General features: G+C 48.0%; 1 protein-coding gene across 3 annotated transcripts; it reads left to right on the forward strand.

Annotated features, from left to right (window-relative positions):
- The first annotated feature begins 4,671 nt into the window (after positions 1 to 4,671).
- ZNF335 (zinc finger protein 335) lies at positions 4,672 to 26,905 on the forward strand. Of its 3 annotated transcripts, none has more exons than XM_078150058.1 (28): positions 4,672 to 4,755; positions 5,415 to 5,879; positions 7,417 to 7,660; positions 8,258 to 8,335; positions 8,643 to 8,939; positions 9,353 to 9,487; positions 9,608 to 9,760; positions 10,482 to 10,737; positions 10,849 to 11,026; positions 11,456 to 11,568; positions 12,111 to 12,129; positions 12,262 to 12,378; positions 12,532 to 12,608; positions 12,956 to 13,116; positions 14,116 to 14,360; positions 14,508 to 14,592; positions 14,706 to 14,800; positions 16,230 to 16,489; positions 18,363 to 18,474; positions 22,761 to 23,183; positions 24,388 to 24,530; positions 24,639 to 24,793; positions 25,138 to 25,241; positions 25,352 to 25,429; positions 25,858 to 25,941; positions 26,054 to 26,119; positions 26,215 to 26,296; positions 26,424 to 26,905. In XM_078150058.1, the coding sequence occupies exons 2-28, from the start codon at positions 5,670 to 5,672 to the stop codon at positions 26,549 to 26,551; spliced, it is 4,098 nt and encodes a 1,365-aa protein (XP_078006184.1). In that variant the 5' UTR covers positions 4,672 to 4,755; positions 5,415 to 5,669; the 3' UTR covers positions 26,552 to 26,905. The 3 variants fall into 3 exon arrangements, with proteins under 3 accessions (XP_078006184.1, XP_020821383.1, XP_020821381.1); XM_020965724.2 differs by having other exon boundaries at positions 10,482 to 10,722; XM_020965722.2 differs by lacking the exon at positions 4,672 to 4,755 and having other exon boundaries at positions 5,200 to 5,879.
- Positions 26,906 to 26,961: the final 56 nt, after the last annotated feature.

The raw sequence follows: 26,961 nt of genomic DNA on the forward strand, positions 1-26,961 counted from the left end.
ACTTCTTAGATGGCATGGTTTTTTAGTTTCTATTCCCATCCTAGTTGCCTTCCTCTCGACATGTTCCAGTTTGTCCACGTACCTCCAAAGCATCATTTCAACTTCAACAACACATATTAAACGCTATCTCTATGCACAGCATTGTTACCTCCGAGACATACCTACCCATCATGGGCATGTGATGGAAATTCAATTCAAATCAGCATTCATGATGTGGTAGGGAGGAGAGGGAAGATATATATACACAAGTAACAAAATATGTCACCTTAATGTTTTTGTTCTATTGTATAGCCATTAAAAGTTTGTCACACAGGCTGCAAACTTGTCTCTTATAGTATCTTTATACAGTCACCCATTAATTCATCTAACAAGCAATTAGTAAATTGCTGCTTGGGCCAGAGACTGTGCTAGGCTAGACCCTGAGTGTACTAGCACACACAAAAAAAAGAAACTCTCTGCCCAAAAAGGACTTACATGGGATGTGGGGGGTGGGAGGGTGGAGACAAACTGGTGGTGGAGGTGGGAAACACCACACTGAGTAAATAAAACGCAAAATAGATACAAAGTAATGTCTGGTGGGAGGATACAAGCAACTGGAAAACTTTCCTGGGGAAGGCAGCAGTGAGCTCTGAAGGAAGATAGGTATGCCCTAAGGCAAAGCTGAGGAGCAAGCACTTCTGAGCATGACAGACAATCTTTGCAAAGGCCCAGACAGGTGATGGAATGTAGCGTCTGGAGATTTGTGGGCTGTCCAGTCTGTGTGGAACAGGGCACCAAGCACTTGGGAAAGGTTTTTTGATTGATTGGTGGTACTATAGTTGTCCTCAAGAAGCTTCAGAGGCACGCGACAAAGAGCACTAGACTTGGAGTTAGGACACTTGAGTTCGAATCCCAGCTCAGACTTATTAGCCATGTGACATTCGAGAGGAAATAATAATGCTTGACGTTAGCCACTCCAGAGTGTTCTGTAAGTGCTCTATAAACTATTATTACTCCTTCCATATTCTCCTGCCAGAAATTTCCCTTCTCCTCATTTCTAACCTGGAACCATCTATTTCAATATGCCTTTGGCAAATTGCATTTCATGTTAGTTATTTCCAGAAAGTCAGACTGGAGTTCCCCCAAGAGGAGCCTAAGGGCAGACTGGAAAGATAATCTGATGCAGTGGAAATAACACTGGACTATAAATCAGAGCTCCAGGTTCTAGTCTTGGCTTTGCCACTAATTTGATGGTGGCATTGACCAAGTCATTAGCTCTTTGGGGTTCACTTTCCTTATCTGTAAAATGAAGAGATTGGACTAGATAAGTCTCTATGGTCCTGTCCAGTTTTAGTATTCTGTCATTCTATTCTTTCAACATACAATAAACATTTATTAAGAGCCTACTGTGTACAAAGCACTGTACTCCTTCAGATCAAAAGAGATACAAGTTTAGGTGAGATATTTCTTTGCCCTCATAAAGTTCCAAGGAGCGGGGAGAGAAGAGGGAAGGGAGTTGGTGGGGAAGGAGATAAGACAAATTCACTTAGCTATAATTTATAGTATTAGATGGTAAATACATTCGAGTATAAAGTGCTATATGAAGTACAAGAGGAGAAAGGTTCATCCTCCCCTCACCCCCACTCCCATGGAAGAATCAAGGAAGGCTCCATGGAGGAGTGGGCATTTGAGCTGAGAAATTCAACATTAAGGGGTGTGACATTTTGGGATACAGATTTCAGAGGAAGTAAACATAAGTGGGGAGCAAAGTCACCAAGGCAGGAAAACATGGAGACATACATGGGGCAGCTAGTAGTCCAGTTACCCCGTAGTTAAGAGTATGTGAAGAAGCTTAGTGTAACATCAAGGTGGCATCATTCTCAAAATCTAGACAGAGAAGTCTGAACTTTCTCTAAGGAAGGTAAATTGGGCAGTGTTGCTGAAAGGCAGATTGGAAAAGGGAGGGGGAGAATGGAAGCCAGGAGGATGGTCAGGAGACCCCGTGGGCCTGTTTAGCCCTTATCACCCTTAGTGTTTAGGTCTGAGTCCTAAGGTCTCAACACGAAATGAAATCTCCCGGGCCCTGCTCTAAGCACATCATTTGTGCTCCGACATGAAGAAACAGTGACATCAGTTAATAATAAATATGACATCTTCAGTGGGGCTGGGAACAGACATAGCCTGGGGACTAATACTGTGAGTGGGTGTGAGGGGGGCAGTCAGACTGGGCTGAGGACTGGAGCACAGATTATGAAATGTAAGCAAACCCCACGGAAAAACCAACTCCTCACGACAGTTGTTTCCCTCGAAGTATTGTAATCAGCAGTGTAAACAAGCCCTTCCATTCATTAGTGCAGTTACAAGCATAGAGTATAACCCTCTCATTTCCCAAATGACAAAAATGAGACCAAGAAAAGGGAAATGACCTAAAGTCAAAGAGAAAAAGGCCAAGATAAGTCTGAAACCCAGTGTCTTATTGGACTCTTTCCCCTTTCAGGTCCCCTGCCCTACCCCATCCCACCCCACCCATAAAACTTGCCTTTAGGTTAGTATCTAGTTACCTCACTCATACTGAGGTGTCAATTACAAATAATACCTCACTTCCATATAACATTTTAAGCTTACAAAGCACTTCCCCCCACCACAACTCTTCAAGGTAGATAAGGTTAATATTGTTATCCCCATTTTATAGATGAAATTAAGACCCAGAGATTTGTCCAAGGTCCCAAAAGGAGTAATAGCAGACTGGGTTAGAATTTAGGTCTTCTATGACTCCAAATCCAATACTGCTTTTATTATACCTCAGCATCTCTCATTTTTGTTAATTTAATACAAGGGTTCTTAACCCTATTTGGGGATGTCATCGACCACTTTGCTACTCTGGTGAAGCCTACAGATCCTTCTCAGAATGATTTTTTTAAAATGCATAACCTAATCAAGTTAGAGCACAAGCATGTGGGGAGAATCGGCCTCACCAGGGGTATCTCTTGGGATGTTGCGCAGAGGATCCTGGTAGGGGATGGCCCAGCACCCAGGGCCTCACAGTGGCCCCTGCCTCCTGCCCACTGGGCACAATACAACTGGGCAGAGACCTGGGAAAGAAGCCCAGGGCACAGCAGGGGGGCTTGCTCTGGTGCAGCAGGATCAGTGCCAGGTCTGGGACCTTCACCCTGCAGGGAGTAATAGACAAGGGGGTATCCATGAACCTATTTCCCCCACAGGCTGGCCCACCTCCCCTACCCCAAAGGGGAAACTGAGGCAGTTTCTCCTAGGGTGGGGCTTATCAGGGACTGGAAAGGAAGAGTCCTAGGTTCCCAATTTTAGAGACACCATCCCACCCAAGGGGGACCATGGCTCTGGCCACTTGGCCACACTGCTCCTCACTCCCTCCCCAGGTCGTGCGTGAGTCAAGCTAGCGCCCTGGGTCAATGGTATGCTCTGTGCCCCCCAGTTCTCCCCCAGCCCCAGAATCAGTGGTATAGCCCACTGGCCCCCTGGCTCAGAGGTTCTTCCCGACTCAGTACCACCCTCCCCTTCATTCTCTCAGTGGAGGGGGTTGACTGTGGCGATCCCGGGGCCTGGGCGGCTGAGGGCTCTCCCAAGCGCTGGCCTTTGTATCTTCTTCAGTCCGAAGGAGCAGCACAGTGCTTTGTACACTAGTAAATGTTTATTGCACCATGAAAGAAGAGAACGACAGAATGCTAAAAGCTGGAAGGGACCATAGAGTCTATGTAGTCTAACTTCTTCATTTTACAGACAAGGAAAATGAATCACAAAAAACTAGATGGAAATTCGATTAACAAAATAATAATAAAATAAAACTTAAAGTCCCTAAGAACCCCTGATAACAAGTCATTATTTTCCCCAGTAAGAATTACATAGTAACAGGGAATCAAAGTCTGAAACCAAAGGATTTACTGTCTAATGTCAGAACTGCAGGCACTAGGCTGAAATCCTGATTCAATCCTGTGGCCCCAGTTCTCTCCCCAGGGAGACCCTGGCCCTCTGTCATTGCCCCCATCAAGTTCTCTTTTCATATAATGTGGTACTATCTAATTCAATCCCCTCATTTTGCAGATGGGGAAACTAAAAGGTCAAGTGCCAGGACTGCACAGACAGCATGCAGCAGAGCCATGATTTGAACTATCTGAACCCCTCCGCAGAATATCTATCTATGGGGCAGCTTCCTGATCCTTCTAATCCCTGAAGCCACTCTCGGAAAGTGAAACGGTTCACTTCCTCTCTCTGGACTCATCTGTTAAACAAGAGTGGGTGACTACACGGTCTTTAAGTTCCCTTCCCGCAAAAAACAAGGTTGACAAGATCTCCCTTCCCTAGTTCGGCAAAAAGGGAGGGAGGGGCCAGGAGATTAACTCCATCATGACGTCAGAAGAGGATGGGCTTGTATCGTCCCAACTTGGCCCCTTCCGCCAACTCTCCGCCGCGGGGTAAAGGGACCCAGGTGTTACGTCACACGCTTCACGTAAACTCGTAATGGATCCCTCCGCAGTAGCAGGAAAATAGTCCCCACGGGCTGGGGGAATCTCAGTTGCCCCGGACAACGGGGACAGACATAGACGCATATTCTCCTGGGATCTTTGAGAAGCCCTGGAATTTTGTATGAGGAGCCAGTCCAGATCCCGGACGCGCCCTTCCGCAACGACGTGGAAGTAGATCCGGCTTTTTGAAAGGATGGGTCCTTCCGCAGCGGGGGGAGGAGGATGGCGGCCGAGTCGATGCCGGAGCGGGAGAGGAACCCGGGAGAGAAAACAACGGGTAAGTACTGGTCGGGGGCAAACCTCCCCACATCCCCTGCAGAGCAGCGATTATGGGCTTCGGCGGTGACTGGCGACGAGGTCCCGGGCCGGCGGGGCTGCCCGTACAGGGCCCCGGGGTCCCCCGATCTTTTAGTCGCTCTCGCACTTGCCTGAGCGGAAACCCAATGCCTCCGCAAGATGGCGTCGGGCCCAGAGCGCAGGCAGCGCTTGGGACAGCCCTCAGCCGCCAAGGCCCCGGGATCGCCGCAGTCAACCCCCTCCACTGGGGGAAAGAGGGGGAGGGGGGTACAGAGTGGGGAACGAACCACTGACCCAGGGGGCCAGTGGGCTGTACCACTGATCATGGGGTTGGGGGAGAACTGGGGGGCACGGACCATACCATTGACCCAGGGCGCCAGCTTGACTCACGGCTTGGGGCGGGAGTGAGGAGCAGTGTGGCCAAGAGGCCAGAGCTACGGTCCCCCTTGGGTGGAATGGTGTCTCTAAAATTGGGAGCCCAGGGCTCCTGGGTCTTGTTTTCCCAGGACCCTTCCTTCCCAGTGCCTGATAAGCCCCACCCCAGCTGGTGCCTCAGTTTCCTCTTTGGGGTAGGGGAGGTGGGCCAGCCTGTGGGGGAAGTTGGCTCATGGACACCCCCTTGTCTGTTACTCCCTGCAGAGTGAAGGCCCCAGACCTCGCACTGACCCTGCTGCACCAGAGCAAACCCCCTGCTGTGCCCTGGACTGCTTTCCCAGGCTTCAGCCCAGCTGCACTGTGCCCAGTGGGCAGGAGGCAGGGGCCACTGTGAGGCCCTGGGGGCAGGGCCCCCCAGGACCCCCTGCATAGCACCCCAAGAGATACTCCTAGTGAGGCCGACTCTCCCAAGGTGCTTGTGCCCGGTGCCTAAGTGAGCCAGGGCCAGGGCCATCATCAATGGAGGAGAATGAGGTGGAAAGCAGCAGCGACGCAGCTCCCCGGCCTGCTCAGGAGGAGCCCTCGGAGAGCGGGCTGGATGTGGGCACCTCCGAGGCCGTGTCAGCCGATAGCAGTGATGCCACTGCTGCTGGCCCAGGGCCCGGCCTCCTGTCAGAGGCAGATGATTCTGTCGTGGGGCAGAGTTCAGACCATGGCACCCGTTCCTTGGTACCAGGATGGGGCTTGGGAGGGGGCTATAAGGACTGAGAAGGGGCGGTGCGCAGGAACAGAAACTGCAGCAGAGCTCAGTGGGCCCTATGTGGCCCATCTGGGCTTTCCCCCACCAGGACCCTTCCTGGATTAAGAACGTGACTGTAGCTCCCAGGTAGAAGGCTGAAGGGAGCCATTGCTCTTCTGTCCCACTCCTGATACCCACTCTTCTTCAATTCGGTTATTTTCTTCCTTCCTTTTTTCTCATTAAAGAAGGGAAGAAAGAATTGCCATCTTATTGTGGTGGGCATGGGGCTTAGACATTTGTTTACCTCCTCCCCCCACCCTACAGAAAATTGTATAACAATTAATGGATCTGACCTAAGAGATAATCTCTTGCTACATTCTATTCATCATATCAACCAGTTTACTAAGTCATTAAGTGCAAAACACTGCTAGGCACTGGGGAAACTTAAACAGGAGAGAGTCCTTTTCCAATCTAAGATAAAAAACATAAATACCTTGTTATATGTCAAATTATAATTAAGTATATTGAAGAAGTTAAAAAAACAAACAGTGCTGTGTGAAATCTTTGGATAAAAGTCATTGGGGATCAAGAAAGGCTTCCTGGGGAGCAGCCAGGTGGTACAGTGGATAGAACATCATCCCTGGAGTCAGGAGGACCTGAGATCAAATTTGGCCTCAGACACATAACACTCATTAGCTGTGTGACTCTAGGCAAGTCACTTAATCTCAATTGCCAGAGCAAAAAAAAAAAGACTTCCTGGAAGAGATGGCATTTAAATTGAATTTTAAAGAATGCATAGGAATTCAGTAGGTAAAGAAAAGGAGAGAAGCAATGAAATAGTATAGTTTCTCAAACTGTGCTGTAAGGAATCTTGAAACACCCCAAGTTGGTTCTTCGTTTTTTATAGTGAACCTTATGTTGTTTGTTAATGGTCATTATCACTGTGGAAAAAGTTAAGAGAACCACTGGTATAGTAGATAGAGAGCCAGCCTGGAAGTCCAGAAGGCCTGGCTTTAAATCTTGCCTTTGACACGTAATGGTTATGTGGGCAAGCCATTCAAACCCTCTGTGCCCCCGGCAACTCTACAATTATAAATTACAGATAAGTTCCATATCTGCAATGAAGAAGGGAGTTTCCTCACTGAGATTTGCCTATGCCCATGAAAGCACAACTCTGTCCTAATACAAAGAGAAGGTCCAGTACATTAGAGGGGCCATCCTTATTTATTCACCCTTATTTGTTTAGCAGGTAGGACATTTCTGGGTGTAGGAAACAGTGGGAACAAAGGCACACAAAATAGGAAAGTTCAAAGCTTTTAGGGGATCCAGTGTTCCCTTCTTAATTACTCTAACTGGGAACCCAGTGTGTGGTTACCCTGACTAAGAGAGGGTGTAACCCAGTGCTGGTCATCCCCACTACTGGACACAATTCAAAGTGCCCTTGATATGTCACCAGCAGATCCTTAAGGCTGGGGTTGAGGGTGTTGGAGAGGCTGTGGCTGAACTTCACTCCAACTTGACCTGCAGGAGGAAGTGTCTGAAAGCAGCTCGAGACAGGATGCCACCCCTCAGAGGTATCTGCCGGACTCATCCTCCATCGGCCAGTCAGCATTGGTGTCAAGTGGATCAGCTGGAGCCCCAGTGCTGGTACACTCCAGTGTCCTTGCCGATGCTGCCATGTTGGTCTCTGACTCTACTGCCTCCTCCTCTGACTTGGGCTCTGCTATTGACAAGATCATTGAGTCAACTATCGGGCCAGATCTTATTCAGAGTAAGCCTGGGGAGCTGATTGTGTGGGGACTGGGATTAGTCCATTTCTCTTGTTTCTTCAACTCAGCTGATGCCCAGCAGGCCTCCCAATTCCCAGTGTTTGGCTTTCAGGTACCTACTAGAGGTAGTGTAACATGGTAGAAATAATCCTTGCCTGGTATTCAGAAGACCTAGGTCTTAGTCCAGTCTCATTAACTTGCTGTGTAACTTTGGACAAGTCTCTTTCTTGCTTTAAGCTTTAGTTTCTCATCTGCAAAATGAGGGTGTTAGACTAAAAAAATCTCCAAAATCCCTTCTAGTTCTGTGCTTTTTGTTTGAGAGGCAACACTCATATGTGAAATAGTTAAATGGGAGTGTGTATACTGTGGTATGTCCCCAAGTGCCAACAAGAGCTGTAGAATATGGGCTAGACCAGTCAGAGAAAGATGAGACTAGAGCAGGGTGCTGGAGAATGTTTTGCTGGCGATTGAATGTGCAGAAGAGGGAGGAAAGTGAGGGATCCAAGGCGCAGAGGCAGGGTTGAAGCTGGTGGGTCTGAGATGGGCCTAGTGTCCCTGAGAACAAAACGACAGGGTCCTGAGTTTTGGTTCTGTTCCAGGCTGCATCGCGGTGACAAGTGCAGAAGATGGTGGCGCTGAGACGACTCAGTACTTGATTCTTCAGGGCCCAGATGATGGTGAATACTAGATTAGCAGCTCATCATTGGGGATAGGGAAAGAGCTAGAAGGAAGGAGTAAGGGGAAGTGTAGGTGGAAGAGAACAGTGGACCTGGAATCAGGAATTCCAGTCCTGGCTCATCCACTAACACTCATGTTGCCAAAGTTACTCTCCAGTGGACTTCATTTACCTCATCTTTACAATGAGGGGGCTTGTACTCAACAATCTCTTATACCCTGACATCTTCTGATTCTTTGAAAGAAGAGAGGGAAGTCAGGACTTCTTTTGAGAACAATGGGGCAGTCTTCACCCTCTTGCTTCCACAGGTGCCCCCATGGTGTCCCCGATGTCCAGCTCTGCTCTGGCCCACAGCTTGGCAGCCATTGAGGCTCTGTCTGATGGCCCCACATCTACCTCTACGTGCTTGGAGGCAGCTGAGGCTCAGGAGTGCTCCCTGCCTGCCGATCCCCCTCCAGGCCCCTCAGAGGAACCAGACCTGCAGAGCCTAGAGGCCATGATGGAGGTGGTAGTTGTACAGCAATTCAAGTGTAGAATGTGCCAATACCGAAGCAGCTCTAAGGGCACCCTGCTCAGACACATGCGGGAGAGGCACTTCCGCCCTGGTGCGTGGGAGATGGTGAAGGGGTGGGGGGATGCAACCAGGAGCCAGTTACAGCAGGAGAAACCTGGCTGAGAGTCCCAGCTCTGCCTTGGGTTTGTGGGGGGGGGTGCTCTTGAGCAGAACACTTACCATCTCCCCCCTCATTTTGCTCCTCTTTAAAATGAGAGTTGAACCAGATGTTTCCAAGATAACTTTCAGTTCTGACAAGGGGTTCTAAGACCACTTCTTGCTCCAGCTTGCTCCAGTGCTGCTGTTTATCCTCTAAGGTCCTCTCTAGCTAAAGTGCTATGCTCTAAGTTACTGGCTGGTGGAGCTTGAGTCCCCACAAACAGGATGGGGAAGGGGATGAAGGGGTTCTTGATGACTAAGCCTGGGGGACAAGTTGGCATGGCTTCCTGCCTTATTTTCCCATAGCCTCTACAACAGCAACATTGAAGAAGGGGCGTTCAAGGAAGTGGGGAGCTTCAGCTAAGCCCCAGGAGGAGGAAGGGCCTGAGGAAGAAGAAGATGATGATATTGTTGATGCTGGAGCCATTGATGACCTAGAGGGTGAGTGCTGGGAGATTCAGGGGAGATGAAGGGGAGATGAAGAGTGGGAGAAGGTGAGGGCTGGGGCTGGTGGGAGGAGGAGTGGACTTAGCATAACATCTTTTCTTCTCCCTTTGCCAGAGGACAGTGATTACAACCCTGCAGAAGATGAACCCAGATCCCGGCAGCCACGCCCCCAGCGTCCCATACCCACATCTAGTGCTGAACGGCCCCGAAGAAGGCCTGGGAGGCCTCGAAAGCTGCCCTGCCTAGATCTCCCCACCCCTCCAGAGGGTGAGACGGGAAAGGGGTTGGGGTCTGGGATGGTTGAGGGCAAAGGGGTGGGGAGGAGGTAGCAAGCTGTGGCATATTGAATCCAGACAGCATAATATAGTAGAAGTAATTCTAGATTTGGAATCTGTCTTTGAATCTCAGTTCTGAAATCTAGCTCTGTGGCTCTTAGGAAGTCTGTTAACCTCTTAGAGACTGTTTTTCATCAATAAAATAGGGACAATGTGTTTACACCATGTATTTCAATGTGATACTCCGGGAAAAGTACTTATAAATCATAAAGCTCTAGAAATTTGAGTTATTTATTATAAGTATCCCTTAAAAGCTTGGGTATACAATACCTTAGACTTTTCCAAGCATCTTTCCTTTTCTTATCTTGTTTGAACATCTAGACCTCTGAAAGTAGGTAGGGCAGGTATTGTTATCTCTATTTTACCGTGATTATGCTGACTTCACAGAGTCACAGAATGTGGAGAGTTGGAAAGATCTTTAGAGATCATATAATCTAACCCTGCCAATTTACAGATGGGGAAACTGAGACTTAGAAAGATCAAGTGACTAGACCCAGATCTCACACAGAGAGCTAGGAGGCCACTGGGACTTGAACCAAGTCTCCTAACTCCAAGTCCAGTGTTCTTTGCATGGGGCTGACATGTCTGAGAATATGTGTTTAGTTTGTCTGGTGTGTTTGTGGCTTGTCTCTGAAGTGTCAGATCTGTTACAGGTGTGGAAGCGGAGTCACTGGTGAGCTCTCAGAGTGGACAAAGCCTCCCTGAGCTGCAAGGCCCTGAGGCTACTAGCTCTTCAGGCCCAGAGCCCTGTGGGAACAGCGAGGGGCCTGTGGAGCCCAGTGTGAGCCAGTCAGATGCAGAGAACGCAGCCCCTACCAGCAGAGATGACTCAGATGTCCCACCCCGACGACGTGGCCGGCCCTCCCGGCGCTTCCTGGGCAAGAAGTACCGCAAGTACATGGGGCAAAGGTGAGGGGGGAGGAGTACCCTGAGGATGTACAAAAGAGCCCTGTGTGAGGCTGGTTCCCCCACCTCCACCTCATTTCCCATTACTAAACCTAGTTCCTTCCACCCCACCAGATACTATTATAAATCCCCCAAGCCACTACTGAGACCCTACCTTTGCCGAATATGTGGCTCCCGCTTCCTATCCCATGAGGACCTTCGTTTTCATGTTAACTCCCATGAGGCTGGAGACCCTCAGCTCTTCAAATGTCTGCAGTGCAGCTACCGTTCCCGCCGCTGGTCCTCTCTCAAGGTATGCAAGACGTGGCTCCTGGAAGGGAGAGGAGAGCACCAGGGTGGTGTCGTAGAAAAAGGGCTGGTCCTGGAGTTAGACAACTTGGCTTTGAGGCTTAGCTGTGTGACCCTGGGCAAGTCATTTCCTTTCTTATGGCTTTAGTTTCCTCCTTTGTAAAGTGACAGATTACATGATCCTTCAAGCCTCTTCCAGCTCAGATATTTCTTTTTCAAAGTCCTAATTCTGGCATTCAGTGCTGTAAGGCTCTCCTAACTCTGAGGATTCTGGGGTGAGCAGGGAGGTGAAGTATTTGGTTATTTTGTATTAAACTTCCAGGGTCTCTGGTAGGGAGGGGAATGAGTGACCCTGGCCTCTGACTCTGGATGCCTGGGCCCTGGGTGTGAGGAAGGACCCCCTGTCATCTTGTTACCCTGCCTGCCTCTCCAGGAGCACATGTTCAACCACGTGGGCAGCAAACCCTACAAATGCGAGGAGTGCAGCTACACTAGCGTGTATAGGAAGGATGTCGTCCGGCACTCAGCTGTGCATAACCGGGACCGGTCAGTGGAAGCCAATGTACCTTTAGGGGACTGACAGGGAGGCCACTATGCAATCACAGAAATAAAAAGGTTGAGGATGAGAATAATGCCTGACACTTGGCACTTTTTTACAAGACACCGGACACATTATTTTGATCTTCACAATAGACTAGTGAAGGAAGTCGCATGCCACTTTATAGATGAAGATGTTGAGGTTGAGAGAGGGGTGGTGACTCCCCCACAGTCTTTAGCTCAGAAGTGGCATCACCATGAGCACCAAACTTGGGTCAGGAAGCCTGAGCTTTGTGTCCCGGCGCCTATCACTGCAGCCCTCTGGTGCATCTTTTGGAACATGGGGATGATGAAACTAACATGCCTTGCTTCAAGAGAGGAAGTCCCACAGATGTTTTAATTATAGGGAGGGTCACTTTCAGGGTTGGGGAAAGCTCTTAGAATGGGAAGATGCTTGGGATGAGGTGAGGACTATGGGCACTTGGGACTAGGCCACTGGGGGTGTGGGTCCGGGGGAATCAGCTAACTGTGTGTATGTCTCTCCCCTACAGGAAGAAGAGACCGGAGCCTGTGAGTCTAGAGCCCAGGACTGGGTTTGGGCACTGAGCTGGGAGGCATTTGGCCAACGTCTTTTTATGGAGGGAATTGAGATGTGTCTCATGGGCTGTATCATCCATCCTTTCTCTCCCTGTGCCCTCGCAGCCCCCAAAACTGAGCTCCTTCCCCTGCCCTGTGTGCAGCAGAGTCTACCCAATGCAGAAACGGCTCACACAGCATATGAAGACGCATAGCACCGAGAAGCCCCATATGTGTGACAAGGTGGATGGATGGGGCCACAGAGGAGGGACCAGGGAGGAGCAGACAGGGCGGGGAGTGTAGGTTTGACGGGAAAGACTCTGAGACTAGTCACAGTGGGAGTGCCTGTGCTGTGCATGAATCCTACTTTTCCTCTCTCTGTCCTATAATTTGCAGTGTGGAAAGTCCTTTAAGAAGAGATACACTTTCAAGATGCATTTACTGACACATATCCAAGCCATTGCAAACCGCAGGTACCATCCCAAAGTCCATTCAGAAAACCTATGCTCATATTGCTACTGTTAATAGCTGTGTGACCCTGGGCAAATTACCTTACCTCTCTCAGCTTTAGTTGGAAAACTGTCAAAAGTGAAGAGTAATTCTTATACTGCCCACTCACTGGGCTCTTGTGAAAAAATCTCTTTGTAAACTGTAAAATGCTGTGTCAGCCATAATTATCATAGTAAGTATTATTGTTCTTCCTAGTGAAAGTCCGGGGGAAGGGGGGGAGTGTCCTTTGACCCTGTCCTTCAAGGGCCTGGCTTATGGTCCCTCCAGCCCCCTTCCTGGCTTCTCTAGTTACTCATGCACCCAACCCCAGGTTCAAGTGTGAGTTCTGTGAGTTTGTCTGCGAAGACAAGAAGCTTTTACTGAATCATCAGCTCTCCCATGTCAGTGACAAGCCTTTCAAGTGCAACTTCTGCCCCTACCGGACCTTCCGAGAAGATTTCTTGCTTTCTCATGTGGCTGTCAAACACACAGGTCAGCCTGCCATTCCTGACACCTCCTCCTCCTCCTCTGGTGTGCCCTAAAGCTCTGATACTCTGCACAGGGAGGGTGGGCCAGCCCTCCTCCCTTCCCCTCTCCTGGCCTTTCCCTTCCCCTCTGCCATCTATGCCCTGGCCTTCCCTTCCTGCCCTCCCCTCAAACTTTCCAGCCACCCCAGATCCTCAAGTCAATTCCAATAGACACAAGTTGCTTTGTGAAGAGAATTCCCTAACCCCAGAGGCACTTACTGCCTAAGAACAAAGACATCCTGGAGAGGCTATTAAAGGAAACTTTTGAAATAAGGAGGTAGTTTACCAGTGATAAGAGAAAGTAAATCTAATACAGCACATATATATCCAGAAGCTACTCTGTGTTCAGTCCTGTGCTAACCATAATAGTTTACAATTCACAGTGTATACATTGCTTCATTCAGTCCTTACAACAACACTTCAAGAGAGGTAGTGGAAGCAGGATCTTAGAGGAGGCACTTGAAGCTTATGGAAGGAAAGGGACTTGCTGAAAGTCACCCAGCAAATCAGGAGCAGAGCTAGGATGAGAAATCAAGTCATTTAGCGACATCCAGCCCTGCCTGCACCACTCACATTGTGAAGGTAGTGGGACCTTTTACAAGGCTCCAGGCCAGGCCCTCGCCTCCTTGGTGAGCTCACAGCCTACCTGGGGAGACAAAGATCTACCTCAGTGGAAAGAGCACAGGATCTGGAGGCAAAGACCTGGGTTCCAGGCCGTGCTCTGGCAGCTGTGTGATCTCAAACAAATCATCTTAGCACCATGGTTCACTGCTTCCACCTTTGCAAAATGAGAGAGTTGGGGCCGGATGCCCTCTGCCATCCATTTCAGATTGGACATTCAGTATCCTCAGATTTTTCCCTTTTCTATAACTCTTTGTGAAACTTGATTCACCCTGCCTATGAACAGGGAGGGTGTTCCACCAGGTATGCTGCCAGGTGTGCCATCTCTCCTCCCTTCCCACAGGAGCCAAGCCCTTTGCCTGTGAGTTCTGCCACTTCACTACCAGGCACAAAAAGAACCTCCGGCTGCACGTGCGCTGCCGGCACTCGTCCAGCTTTGAGGAATGGGGTCGGCGCCATCCTGAGGAGCCACCATGCCGCCGCCGCCCTTTCTTTTCAAGGCAGCAGATAGAAGAGCTAAAGCAACAGCATGGGCAACGCCCTGTGCTCCCTGGGTCTGCCACCCTTGACCCACCAGGCTCCCCAGAGGTGAGGGGCAAGGGGATGAGGGAGTGGGGAAAAGGGAGAAGGGTCAGGACCAGGGCCAGGCTAGGGGTGGGGAGTAGAGTTGGTAAGGACAGGAGCCAGGCTGGGAGAGGTTTAGGATAAAACCCAAAGCCATGTCCTGTTCCTCAGGCTTCCATGGAGTCAGCACCTCCTGAGACCTCCCCTCTGTTGTGTCCTGAGGCCCTGGGGAGTGCCACCATCATCTACCAGCAAGGTGAGTCTTTACAGGGGGTGTAAGGGGCACGGAGCTAGGCAGCAGTGAGTTGGGCTCTCAGGGCACCAGTTTTCTCCCTTGTTCCTTTCCTTACTACCCATCTCCTCCCTCAGGAGCTGAAGAGTCCACAGCCTTGGCCACTCAGACAGCTCTAGACCTACTGCTGAATATGAGTACCCAGCGGGAGCTGGGAGGAGCTGCGCTACAGGTGGGACTGTGGAGGAGCTCCTCATGTCAGATCCAGTTCTCAGGAGATCATGCATTTTCCCCCGAAATGTCAAGTATTTCCCAACCTGCCTATATGCTTAATCCCTTGTTGTGAACAGTGGGTGGAGAGGAGAAAAATAGGACATTCTCTCTGCCCCTGCTGAGCTCAAAGTCTAGTTGGGCGGCAAGACCTGCACTCATTAAATCAGGGGCCCTTAACTGTTAGACTGCAGATCCCCCTATGGCAGGCTAGTCAAGCCTATGGATTCCTTCTAAGAATAACATTTTTAAATTTACAAATAAAATACATACGATTACAAAGGAAACTCATTATAGTAAAACAATTATCAAATAATTATTTTTAAAAAGTCCATGGTCCCCAGGTGAAGCATCTTTGCTTTAAACTACTAGTAGAGGGGCAGCGAGGTAGTGCTGTGGATAGAGCACTGGCCCTGAAGTCAGGAGGACCTGAGTTCAAATGCAGCCTCAGTCACTTGATACTTACTAGCTGTGTGATCCTGGGCAAGTCACTTAACCCCATTGCCTAGCAAAAACAAAAAAACAGGGGCAGCTAGGTGGTGCAGTGGATAGAGTGCCGGCCCTGAAGTCAGGAGGACCTGAGTTCAAATCTGGCCTCAGACACATAACACTTACTAGCTGTGTGATTCTGGGCAAGTCACTTAACCCCAATTGCCTCACAAAAGAAAAAAAAGAGTGAAAAAACAAAACAAAGAAACAAACAAACTACTAGTAGAGGATAGCGGGTAACGCCTCATCTGTGGACAGAGAAGGCTTTCCAGAGGAGGTGATGCTGAAGAATAACCCCACTTAACATTTCTGTAGCACTTTAATCTTTATCAGGGCCTTCCTTCAAGCATCCCTATAAGAGAGAGTGTCCTCATTGGACAGATGAGCAGCTTGAGGCTCAGAAGGCTTTGGTGAGAACCATGACTGTAATGAAAAAGCACCAAGCCTGGGTTCAAATTGTGACTGCTACTTACCAGCATATTGACCTTGGACAAGTTACTTCCCTCTCTGGGCCTCAGACTTCATCCTCTGAGCCAGGAGAGGGTTAGATGAGATCATCTCTAGCTCTACATTCATTGATCCTGTGATTCAGGTTACACAGCACTCAATGTTAGAAGCCCAGTTTCTGAACTCCAGCTCTAGTGTTCCTGCTAGTAGATTCTGTGTTTAGCATCCCAGATGGGTGGCACTTGGACAAGCAGACAGGAGTTGGGAGGGCACTCTCCATGGTGGCAGAAGGGAACAACAACAACATGAGCAGAGGTGGGGCCTGGGAATGAGTCTGGTATGTTCAGGGAATGGTGAGGACCTGGCTGGTTTGGGTGGACAGTACATGGGGAAGCTTGAGGGGCACAAAGTTGCCTCATCATCCCCCCAGTAACAAGCTATTCCTCCCACGGCAGGTGGCTGTAGTGAAATCGGATGGTGTCCAGGCAGAGCTCTCATCCCCTCCTGGAGAGCCCAGCCCCCCAGGAGCCTCTCCTCAGGTGGTCACCCTGCATGTGGCCGAGTCTGGGGGTAGCTTTGCTGGGGAGGGACCCATGGGAGTGTCTGACCTGCAGCAGATCACCCTAGCCCCAGTACCATACAGTGGAACTAGCTACAGCGTCATTGCGGCTCCTCCTATGGAAGAAGGGACCTCTGCCCCAGGGACCCCATACAGGTGAGTCCCACCTCCCAACCCTGCCCACCCTAGCTGGGTTCACAGTGAAATGTTCCCACTCTCTGCTACCATCCAGGAATACAGAAGGCACATTTCTTGTCCAAAGAGCACCTGGATCTCAGTCTTTCTTCTTTTGTCTTCTCTTCCCCAGTGGTACTTGTTCCCACCCTGCTCTCTAACACCCATCAGTGGTTCAGATACATATCTCTCTTTCTATAATAAGAGTGAAGTTCTTTGGCTACACCTAAGAACAGAATCGCAGAGTTGGCAAGGATTTTAGAGAACATGTAGTCCAATTGATCCCTAAACAGCAATATCCACACCCCGCACCACCCCCAAGCCTTGCCACCCCCATCATCACTGACAAGGCGCCATCATGCTTCTGGCTGAAGAAGTCCAGTGATGGGGCAATCTCTGACCTCCTGTACTCCATTCCACTTTTGAAAAGTTAGGAACTTTTTCTTTACATCAAGCCAAAAATTCACCTCACGGTCTCTGGGTCCAAGCAGAACAAGACTATAGACTTGAAGGGAGCTATCCTGTCCCCCTTAAGTCTTCTCTTGACTCCTCATGTCTAGTCCTTCTGAGCCGTGGCCTCTCTTCCCGAACCATCTTGGCCATGCTCCATTTTATCAGTGTACTTGCAGAAATGTGTAGTGCTTAGAGCTGAACACAGCACTTCAGGTGTGCACTGAGCAGGGCAGAGTCAAATGGAGACCTCACTTTGCTCAGTCCTTCCCTTAATGCAGCCCAAGATTACATCAGCTTTTTTGAAAGCCATGTTGCACTACTAATTCATGGAAACTGGAGTCCACTGGAGCACCCTAATTTTTTCATAGGGGCTGTTGTTCAAAGCTCAGTTTATGTGCTGACTCCTATGGGAAGCCTTTCCTAATTACCTTGGTGTTACTAGTGTTCTTTCCCTCCTCAAATTAAGGAAAACAGAAGACAGAAGCTGGTTTTTGTTTCTTTTATATTAGCCCCAAGCCCAGTGCTTTGTGCATAGTAGCCACTTAAGGATTGTCTAGCTATGCCACCCCCCATTCATACTAGACTCAGTTGCTTTACTCTCTTGGCCTAGATTAAAGCACTAAAACACGCTCCATTTGATGATTCTTGTTCACACTCCTTAATCCACCGCTCCTACCCACTCTCCCCCACCTTCCACCCTCTGAAATTGAGTCAGAGACTGACTTTGGCTTTCTATTTGGTCTCTATAGGAGTCAGGATCTATCTTATTTGGGTCCCATATCCACCCTCTTTGGCTTTTTTGCATTGAGACCCATAATGTGGCAACCAGAAAAGCTAATGGGATTTATATTGACATGAATGAAATTCCAGTGTTTAGTGCAAGGCAGTGCTTATTGTCCCATCATCCTCCAACCTGGTCAGGCCTCATCTGGAGGATTGTGCCTTATTTATGGAAGCACATTGACAAGCAAAGGAGAGTAACCAGGACAGGGAGGAAGTAAAAAGAAACTGTATCATTCAAGGATCAGTTGAAAGAAATGGGAATGTTTAGCCTGGAGGTGAGAAAACTTAGGGAGGGATTTAGCTGTCTTCAAGTATCTGAAAGACTGTCATGGTGAAGAGGAAGCAGAGTCATTCTGCTTGGCCTTAGGGACAAAACAGACCAGAGAAGTCAATTTTGTTTCATTCACCTTCATTTTACTTGAAGCCTAAAATGAGGAGGTAGCTTGCTTTGATACAAACAATGAGAAAGTGGCAGCCAGGACTAGAGCCCAGATCTCTTGTATCCCAGTCTCATGCTCTTTTTCTCATATTATGAATAATGTGCCCACAAAACCCTGTTACCTCTCTCAAAATCCTGTGACCCCTTCTCAGCCCTGCCCTTATCTCCCTGTACCCATAGCCAGGAGCCCTCAGGGGAGGCTGCACAGGCTGTGGTGGTGAGTGATGCCTTGAAGGAGCCTGGCACCCACTATATCATGGCAGCAGATGGGACCCAGCTACATCACATTGAGGTAAGAGGCTCTGTAGCCTTCCCCCAGTCCCAAAAGTATACTCCTCTCTGACTACTTCACAAGGCCCTCTTATCTCCCCATAACCCTCAACCTACTTACTGCCCATCTTCAAGATACCTGCCCCAAAGAAGACCTATCTACTAGAACTGTTGTCAGGATCAGATGATGTGATGGGTATTAAAACTCTTTGTAAATTTATATTAGCTAAGATGAGCAGGGAGGAGAGGAAGAAGGGTGAGATTCCCTCCTCCACCTTCTTATAACACCCTGTCTGTCCTCTTCCACCTTTCTCTTTCCATCCCCTTCACTCTCACCTTAACAAGATGGAAGAATCTCAGGTTTGGGAAGGGCTTCTTCAGTGGCTTCTTATCCAGCCTAGACCTGAACAAGAAAATACAACATTTCAAAAAAAGTAGTTAGTATGCCTTTACTTGAAGACTTCCAAGTAAGGGTGAGCCCATTGCCTCAAGACAACTCGTTTTCATTTGGGACAGCTCTAATTGTTAGGAAATGTTAACATCCAGCCTGAATCTGCCTCTCAGCAATATCCACCCGTTGTTTTTAAGTCTGTTCTCTGGAGTCAAGCAGACTAAGATATTTCTTCTGCATTACAGCCCTTCAAATATTTCATGACGGCTGTCACGTCCCACCTGAGTCTTATTTGCTTCAGGCTAAGCATCCCCACTTCCTTCAGTCAGTGTTCTCATGACATAACCTCAGGGCCCTTTGCCATTTTGATTGTCCTACTCTGGAGCTGTCCAGTTTATTAATGTCCTCCTCCCCTAATGTGGCCTCCAGACCTGAACACAGTATTACAACTGTGGTCTGACCAGGGCAGAACACAATGATACAGTGCTATCACCTGCTTCTTCCTGGACACTAGACTTCTCTTAATGCAAAATAAGATTAAATGGGCCTTTCTTGGCTACCATAGGATACTGTTGATTCTCATTGAGCCCCCAAACCTGTTCCAGATGAACTATCTCGCCACGTCCCCTTAGTCTTGTACTTGTCAAGTTGATTTTTGAACCCAAGGATAAGACTTTAAATTTAATAGGGATAAATGAAACCTCGTTAAATTTAGCCTCATGTTCTAGCCCAGTGCTGTCAAACTCAGATAGAAACAGGGTTAACAAAACCATACATGTTCTATTGTATTTTTGTTTATCTTGTTAAATATTTCCTAATTATATTTTAATCTGGTTCAGACTTGCAGGCCACAGGCTGCATGTTCAACACCTCTGTTGTAGCTTGTCAAGATCTTTTTGGGTCCTGACTGTCATGAGAAGTGTCAATCATTTTCTCCTGCTTTGTGTCACCTGAAAATTTTATTTTATTTTTTTAGGCAGTTGGGGTTAAGTGACCTGCCCAGGGTCACACAGCTAATAAATGTCATGTGTTTGATCTGAGGTCACATTTGAACTCAGGTCCTCCTGACTTCAGGGCTGGTGCTCTATCTATCCACTGTGCCACCTAGCTGCCCCTCACCTGAAAATTTTATATGCGTATGCCATATTTGCTTTTATCTGAGTCATTGATAAAAATTTTAACCAGCACAGAAGTGGATAGAGATTCTCAGGCCACTCCCCTAGAGACCTTTTTTCCAAGTGCATTTGTTTTTAGGGACAAACAGCTTTATTTACCTCAGTAGCAATTCACTGTTTATATAGAACCATATAACAATTGATGGTAATAATAACACTCCTGGGTCATTAGGAAAATATCAAAATAGATTCAATGTAGTCTGTTTAAGACTCTGTCCAAGTTTACATCAAGCCACAGATCTCTATTCTTTGGTCTGGCTATTCAACCATTTATGAATCCATCTAGCTAGGCCAAATTAGACCATCTTTCCTACAAGAAGAGTGTGAAAGACTGTGTCAGATGCTTTGCTAAAATCCAAGTAAATTATATCTGCAGCATTCACCTGATCCACTTGGTCTAGCCTAGTCAAAAAATGAAATAAAGTTAGCCTGATATGACCTGTTTTTGAAGAGGCCTAGCTCATTCGTTGTGATCCCTGGCTCCTTTACCAGATGCTTATTAACCATTCTTTTACCAATAAACAGTCTAGAGTTTTGCCAAACATCCGAATCAAGCTCATTGAGCTTGAGTTTACAGATTCTTCTCTTCCCTTTTTGAAAATTGGACACTTGCCTTTCTCTAGTCCTGTGGGTGCCCTTCCTTTTTCATGATCTTTCAGAAATTACTTACAGCAATTCAGCAATGATTTCTGATATTCCATTCAGTGCTCCAGGCCATGTGAGCCTGGCCAGTATTCATCAGAGACAGGCAGGTGCTGTCTTCCTCTCCACTAATTTACCCTTGGTTTCACATCCCCATAGGCCATTTTTGTTCTGTCTTTTCTAATCCAAAGGTCAGAGAAAAACAGAAGCAAAGTAAGAATTGAGTAGTGTTGCTTTCTCTCCACGAAGGGGACAGGGCACTGAACATGGTTGCCAGGAAGACCTGAGTTCATGTCTTACTTCAGACATAATTACTAGCTAGCTGTGTGACCTTGGGCTTAATATCTCTCAGCCTCAGTTTTCTCACTTGTAAAATATAGGAGTTGGACTTGATGGCCTCTATGGTCCTTTCTGGCTCTAAATCTATGATCTTCTGACCTATTATTATCATCCCATGGACACAAAGCGCATTCCTAGCGCTTTTTGATCCTATTCTTTTCCTTGTATCCTTAGCTTTTCCTCCCAGTCTTCACTCATTTTGAACTTTTTAACTCTTTACACTAAATTCTTGTAGGGCCAACCCACACTTTTATATTTGTCCTCTACCTACTATACATGTCTTTTAAAAATTGAATTGGCTGATGGATTCCCTGTATGAGCACATTGGTCTCTTTAGACAACCTCTCCTTTTCTTTCTCATTGTAATGTTCCTCTTTGTATCTTCAGAAATTCATTCTTGAAAGCTTATCTTCCCTCTTACATTTGCCTCCCCTGTAGAATTTTAGTCCATGGATTCCTATCTGTCCCCTGAATCTTTTGAAATTAGCTTTCCTGTAATCTAATGTACATGTCATACTGGCCTCAGCTTTCTTCTTTTTTGTCACAAATTCTAAGATGAAGTGACCCCTTTCCCCAATGTTCCTACCATTTCTATTCCAGCAGTTTAGTTTTTCCTTGTTGGTATGAATCAAATTCAGAATAGAATTTCCCGTCATTGGTTCTTCTGCCTTTTGAAGAATGAAATTATGAAGACAAGTCCAGAAATCATTAGCTGCTCTGATTTGTTCAGAGAGAGAGAAAGATCCAGAAGATATCCAAGTTTCCTATCACTGCTTTTCCAGGCTTGTGGTATTTCCCAGACTCATCTGTTTCCTATTTCTGCCCCATCTTCTTTATTATATGCCAGCTATAATATTGTCTTGTTTCTAAGTCTGGTGATCTTTACCCAAATGCTGTCTACCGTGTTTCCCCACTGTGACTCTTGGACTTCCACACAGGAAGATACCTTAATATATACAATGCTACTTATTGGTTCCTTCTGATTAAGATATATTTCCAGAGTTGTATTCCAGTATAAGCACCTCCCACCAATTTCAGGTCAAATTTGCCTTCTTGCACTAGTGTTTCTTAAAATTTCATGTTACTTGTTACTTTTACTTTGTGTTTACATTTACAGGCAGAGGAAGCCATGATTTTTATTGCTTGTTCTGTTTGCTGTGAATTTGGGGTTACTGATACTTCCTACATTATAGTTTCTCTGTATGTTAACTAAATTGGTGGGTATAGGCAGTCCCCCCCTTTCCTTTTCAGTTTAAAGCCCTTTTGGTTAGATTTGCAAGATTCACAACAAATACATTCTTACTTTTGTTGTGTGCATTCCATTTCTGTCCAAGAGCCCATCATTCCTGTGTTTTACGCCATAGTCCTGAAACCACACTAATGCCAGAATTTTCTTTCTTTGTCTTCTCACTTCCCCTTCCTGCCTTCTTTCACTGTCTTCTCTCTTTTTCCCCACCCATCCCTCTTTTTCCCCATGATACTCTTTTCCTCTCTTCCTCCAGCTTATGCCTCCTTTTCTTCCCCAGATCTCTCTTGTATGCCCTTGCCTCCCAAGCTTTTTCTTCTCCATCTCAGTCTTGTTTCTGTCTTTCCTTTTCTCTCGGCCTTTCTCCCAAAATCAGCCTGTTTTTGTCTCTTCTTTTGGTCCCCCCTTTCTTATTTTAATCCAGCCCAATTTCTTTGTTCTCTCTTTCTCCTTTCCCAGGTCAGACAAATCTCTGTTCATAGCTCCCCTCACTGTCTCCTTTTTTTTCCCCACAGCTGAATGCAGATGGAGGTGTTTCCTTCTCAGGCCCCGGGGCTTCCGATACTTCAGACCCTGGCACTAAGTGGCCCTTATTGCAGTGTGGAGGACGGCCAATGGGCAGAGATGGCCCCCCTGCACCACCCTCCCCAGCAAGAGCCCTTAGGGCTGGGGTTACTCCAGCTGAGGCCAGAGGGCCACCTACCTCAACCTCCCCACCTCTCCCAGCTGCAAAAGCCTTGGGCCTGGTGGTTCCCTCGCCACCCCCGTCTTCCTCAACAGCAGCAACCATTACTGCCAAGAAGTTTTCCTGTAAGATCTGTTCAGAGGCCTTCCCAGGCAGGGCTGAAATGGAGAGCCACAAGCGGGCCCACACCGGGCCCAGCACTTTCAAGTGTCCTGATTGCCCGTTTGTTGCTCACCTGTGGCCCGAGGTTCGGGTAGGTTAACAGGACTGAGGTGGGAGGCCCTGGGCATACTTACAATCTCACTGTAGGCACAAAGCCAATACCGTCTCATGTGCCCTCAACTCTCAATTATGTGTACTTCTGTTATGATAATAATCCCTCACATTTGCATGATATTTTTTACAATCTGAATCCTTCTAACAATGCCCTGAGGTCACCAGGCCAGGTCAGCAATAGCCCTTTTTGGTCATTGAGAAAAACAGCCCAGAGGAGGGGACTGCCTTGGCCCAGAATCACACAGTCAGGGACAGAGCAAGGACGAGAACTCACATCTTCTGACTTGGAGCCCCTGGTTCTTTTGGTCAGATCCACAGGTCACGATCAGTAATAGTTTGTGCTTGGTATATGTGGTATTTTGACAGCAAACTTATCTTCCTAATTCTTATGTTTGGTTGAGTTGAACATTAAAATGAACTTTCTTTCCCTGGGTTTTATGTCAGCAAGGCAACAGAGGCAGGTGACTTTTGGGTTGCATTGCAAGCCTGTTATGATTTAATTCACAAAACCAAGTTAGAATGCAATATGGCATAGTGGAAACAGCATGGAATTTGGAGGCAGACGACTTGGATTTGAATCCCAGTTCCTGCTACATGCATGCTTGCTATGTGACCCCTGCCTCTTCTTATATGCAAGTCACTTAGGCTCTCTGGGCTTCAGTTTCCTCATCTACAAAATGAGATCCTATCATCTAATCCAGCAATAGCTGACAATTTGGTGAGATTGGAAGTATACTATCCACATTTGACAGCTAAAGAAACTCGAATCCAGAGCAGGAAGTTACATTCCCCAGTGCAGCATAATTAGTTAGAAGCCAGGGACAGAACCCAAGCCTCCTGGACCTCCCTTCCATAGGACCATAGATTTAATTAGAAGGAATTTTACATTAAAAAAAAAATTTAGGGAGGAATCTTGAAAACCATCTAATCCAACACCCTTTCCCCCTCATTTTACAGAGTAGGAAACTGAGGCACAGGGAGGGTGATTTATGTTCATAATTCCCAGACTTTCCTGTCTTTTAAGTCCAGCACTCTAGCCACTATACCATGCTACCTTTCTAAGGTTGTTCTCCAGCTGCCTTCCAGTTGGTGGGCAGGTCTGTAGGCCCGTTTCCTAGGGAGAGAGGGTGGTGTAAAAATTAGTTGTTGTGATGCTCACTGTCTCCTTGGGTACCTGCCAGGCCCACATGGTCCAGCACTCAAGCCTTCGGCCCCACCAGTGCAGCCAATGCAGTTTTGCCTCCAAGAACAAAAAGGACCTTCGGCGACACACCCTCACCCACACCAATGAGAAACCCTTCTCCTGTCACCTTTGTGGGCAGCGGTGAGACCCAGAAGAGGTTGGGGGGGTAGGGAGGGAAGGACAGTAGGAGAATGTACCTGGGGACAGGAGGCTGGGGCTGTCTGACCCTTCTCCCCTTTTGCCCACCAGCTTCAACCGAAATGGCCACCTCAAATTCCACATACAGCGGTTACACAGCCCAGATGGAAGGAAGCCGGGCCCCCCAGTGCCCAGGGCCCCTCCCCGTGCCTCCACCCAGACCATCATCCTCAATAGTGATGATGAAACACTGGCTACACTGCATAGTGAGCTCCCCTTCCCTCCTCTCCCCCTTCCACTTTGGAACAGGGACATTCCAAGGCACTGACTGGGTTCAAGGGAGCACAATTGGGCATTCTCTTGGGTAAGGGCACTTTCTTAGGGAAAACAAGATAGTGCTGTCTCAGTAGTACGTTCTTCCTCAGAGCCAGCCGAGGGACTTTCAGTATGAGAGTAGACCAAGCTTGGGGAGCTGGGGGTACAAACCAGGTCGAGTAGATGTCTTTAGACTTCCCCAAGTCTGCAGCCTACTAACCTACCCCATCCTACCTCCCCTTCCGTATTCGTCCTTTCCCCTATCTCTTCCTCCTTATCTCCTTTCCCTCCCCAGCTGCCCTACAGTCCAGTCATGGAGTGCTGGGCCCTGATCGGCTCCAGCAAGCCCTGGGTCAGGAACACATCATTGTGGCACAGGAACAAACAGTATCCAATCAGGTGAGGTTAAGAGGAGCCCTGGGATTTGTGGCTGGGGTGAGAGAGACGGGACCAGCAAGAAGGGATTACACTGGGACTAGTTTTTACAGGAGCTTGGTTTGTTCTGGTAGGAGGAAGCCACTTATATCCAGGAGATCACTACTGCAGATGGACAGATGGTACAGCACCTGGTAACCTCAGATAACCAGGTAAGTTTTTTCATTGTTTCTCTGTCTCTAACCTCCCCAGCTGCTGTTCATAAGAGCTTAGGACTTAGCAACCTTAAAGATTAGTCTAACCCTCATTTTATATTTGAGGAAACCAATGCTCAGAGAAGTCAAAATGTCTTGCTCAAGATTGACAACTCAGTCCCCACCTTCTCTGATGTCCTGTCTTACTTCCTCACTCCCCTTAGATCTCAGAAGTCCACAGCCCTATCTTGGGCCTCTTTGCACAGTCAGCCCCAAGATGTGTCATTTTTTCTAGGATATATGTATTTTTTCCCCAGTGAGACTAACAATTCTGAGAGGACAGGGGCTGCCTGGATCCTGTCCAAGACTGGGCTCAGAATAGTTCCTCATCAAAGGTATACCAGGAAATTGGTTCCCAGTGATCCCTTTCCTTTCTACTTTCTCAGGTGCAGTACATCATTTCTCAGGATGGGGTACAGCACCTCCTCCCCCAAGAGTATGTGGTGGTTCCTGAGGGGCATCACATTCAGGTGAGGAAAGGCCTCAGGAGCAAAGGAAAAAGGAAGAAGGGCTCAGTGGTGGTGGTGGGATGAACTGACTGAACTTCCACCTCACTGTGGTGACTTATCATCCTATGGCCAGGTACAAGAGGGACAGATCACTCATATTCAGTACGAGCAGGGGACTCCTTTTCTGCAGGAATCCCAGGTACTAGAATAAAGCATTATAGGAGGGATGGGGCTAGAAGGGAGAGGGGACTATGCCTCTGGGAGGCTCAGTTCCCTCTCTCATTTTGTCCCCAGATCCAATACGTCCCTGTGTCTCCAGGACAACAGATTGTCACTCAAGCTCAGCTAGAGGCTGCTGCCCACTCAGCTGTCACAGGTACAAGACTGGGGAGAAGGGGGGGGGAGCGGGGAATGGAGGGGACCTTGGGATCAGCCAGTTCAGCTAAAGAAAGGGACAGCCCTGGACCTCAACCTCCTGAGCCTAACTCTCTGCTCTTTGCTAGCTGTGGCTGATGCTGCCATGGCCCAGGCCCAGGGCCTCTTTGGCACGGAAGAGGCAATGCCAGAGCATATCCAGCAGCTGCAGCATCAAGGCATCGAGTATGATGTTATCACACTGACTGATGACTGAGGGGACATAATGAGGGCATGGAGAAGCAAAGATGCCATAGAGGTGGACCTGCCAGAGGATCCTCCTTACCAATCAGGGTCCCCTGGGAACCAGGCAGGTGGTATCCCTGACTTCCTAATGAACTTGGGCCTGCCTTGATGCCAGGGATGAACAGGGCACTGGTATGGTAAGGTGCTGCTGACCCCTGGGATGAAGCAGGACACCAGAGCCTGCGGGCAGGCTTCTGAGAGAGAAATCTATTTTTGTTTGGATAGATCAGCTGGCATGTCTGTCTGAATAAAGAAAAAGGAATAAGAATCCAGCCCTGGCCAGTTTTGCTGGAATGGGGTGATTCTCTTTCCTGCTTTCTCTTTACGAAGTGGTAGTGGTGGGTAGACATCCTGGAGGTCAGCTCTCTGCTGTTGATAGCA

Source organism: Phascolarctos cinereus, unplaced genomic scaffold, assembly GCF_003287225.1.
Source record: "Phascolarctos cinereus isolate Bilbo 61053 unplaced genomic scaffold, phaCin_HiC Scaffold_2;HRSCAF=192, whole genome shotgun sequence".
Classification (NCBI taxonomy): Eukaryota; Metazoa; Chordata; class Mammalia; order Diprotodontia; family Phascolarctidae; genus Phascolarctos; species Phascolarctos cinereus.

What these genes read in the sequence shown, in the direction of transcription:
- ZNF335 (XM_078150058.1), top strand. Translation starts at nt 5,670, where the DNA reads ATGGAGGAGAATGAGGTGGAAAGCAGCAGCGACGCAGCTCCCCGGCCT. An exon ending in TCTTCAGGGCCCAGATGATG is followed by an intron (nt 8,336 to 8,642) that starts GTGAATACTAGA and finishes TTGCTTCCACAG; the next exon opens with GTGCCCCCATGGTGTCCCCG. An exon ending in AACAAACAGTATCCAATCAG is followed by an intron (nt 25,242 to 25,351) that starts GTGAGGTTAAGA and finishes TTGTTCTGGTAG; the next exon opens with GAGGAAGCCACTTATATCCA.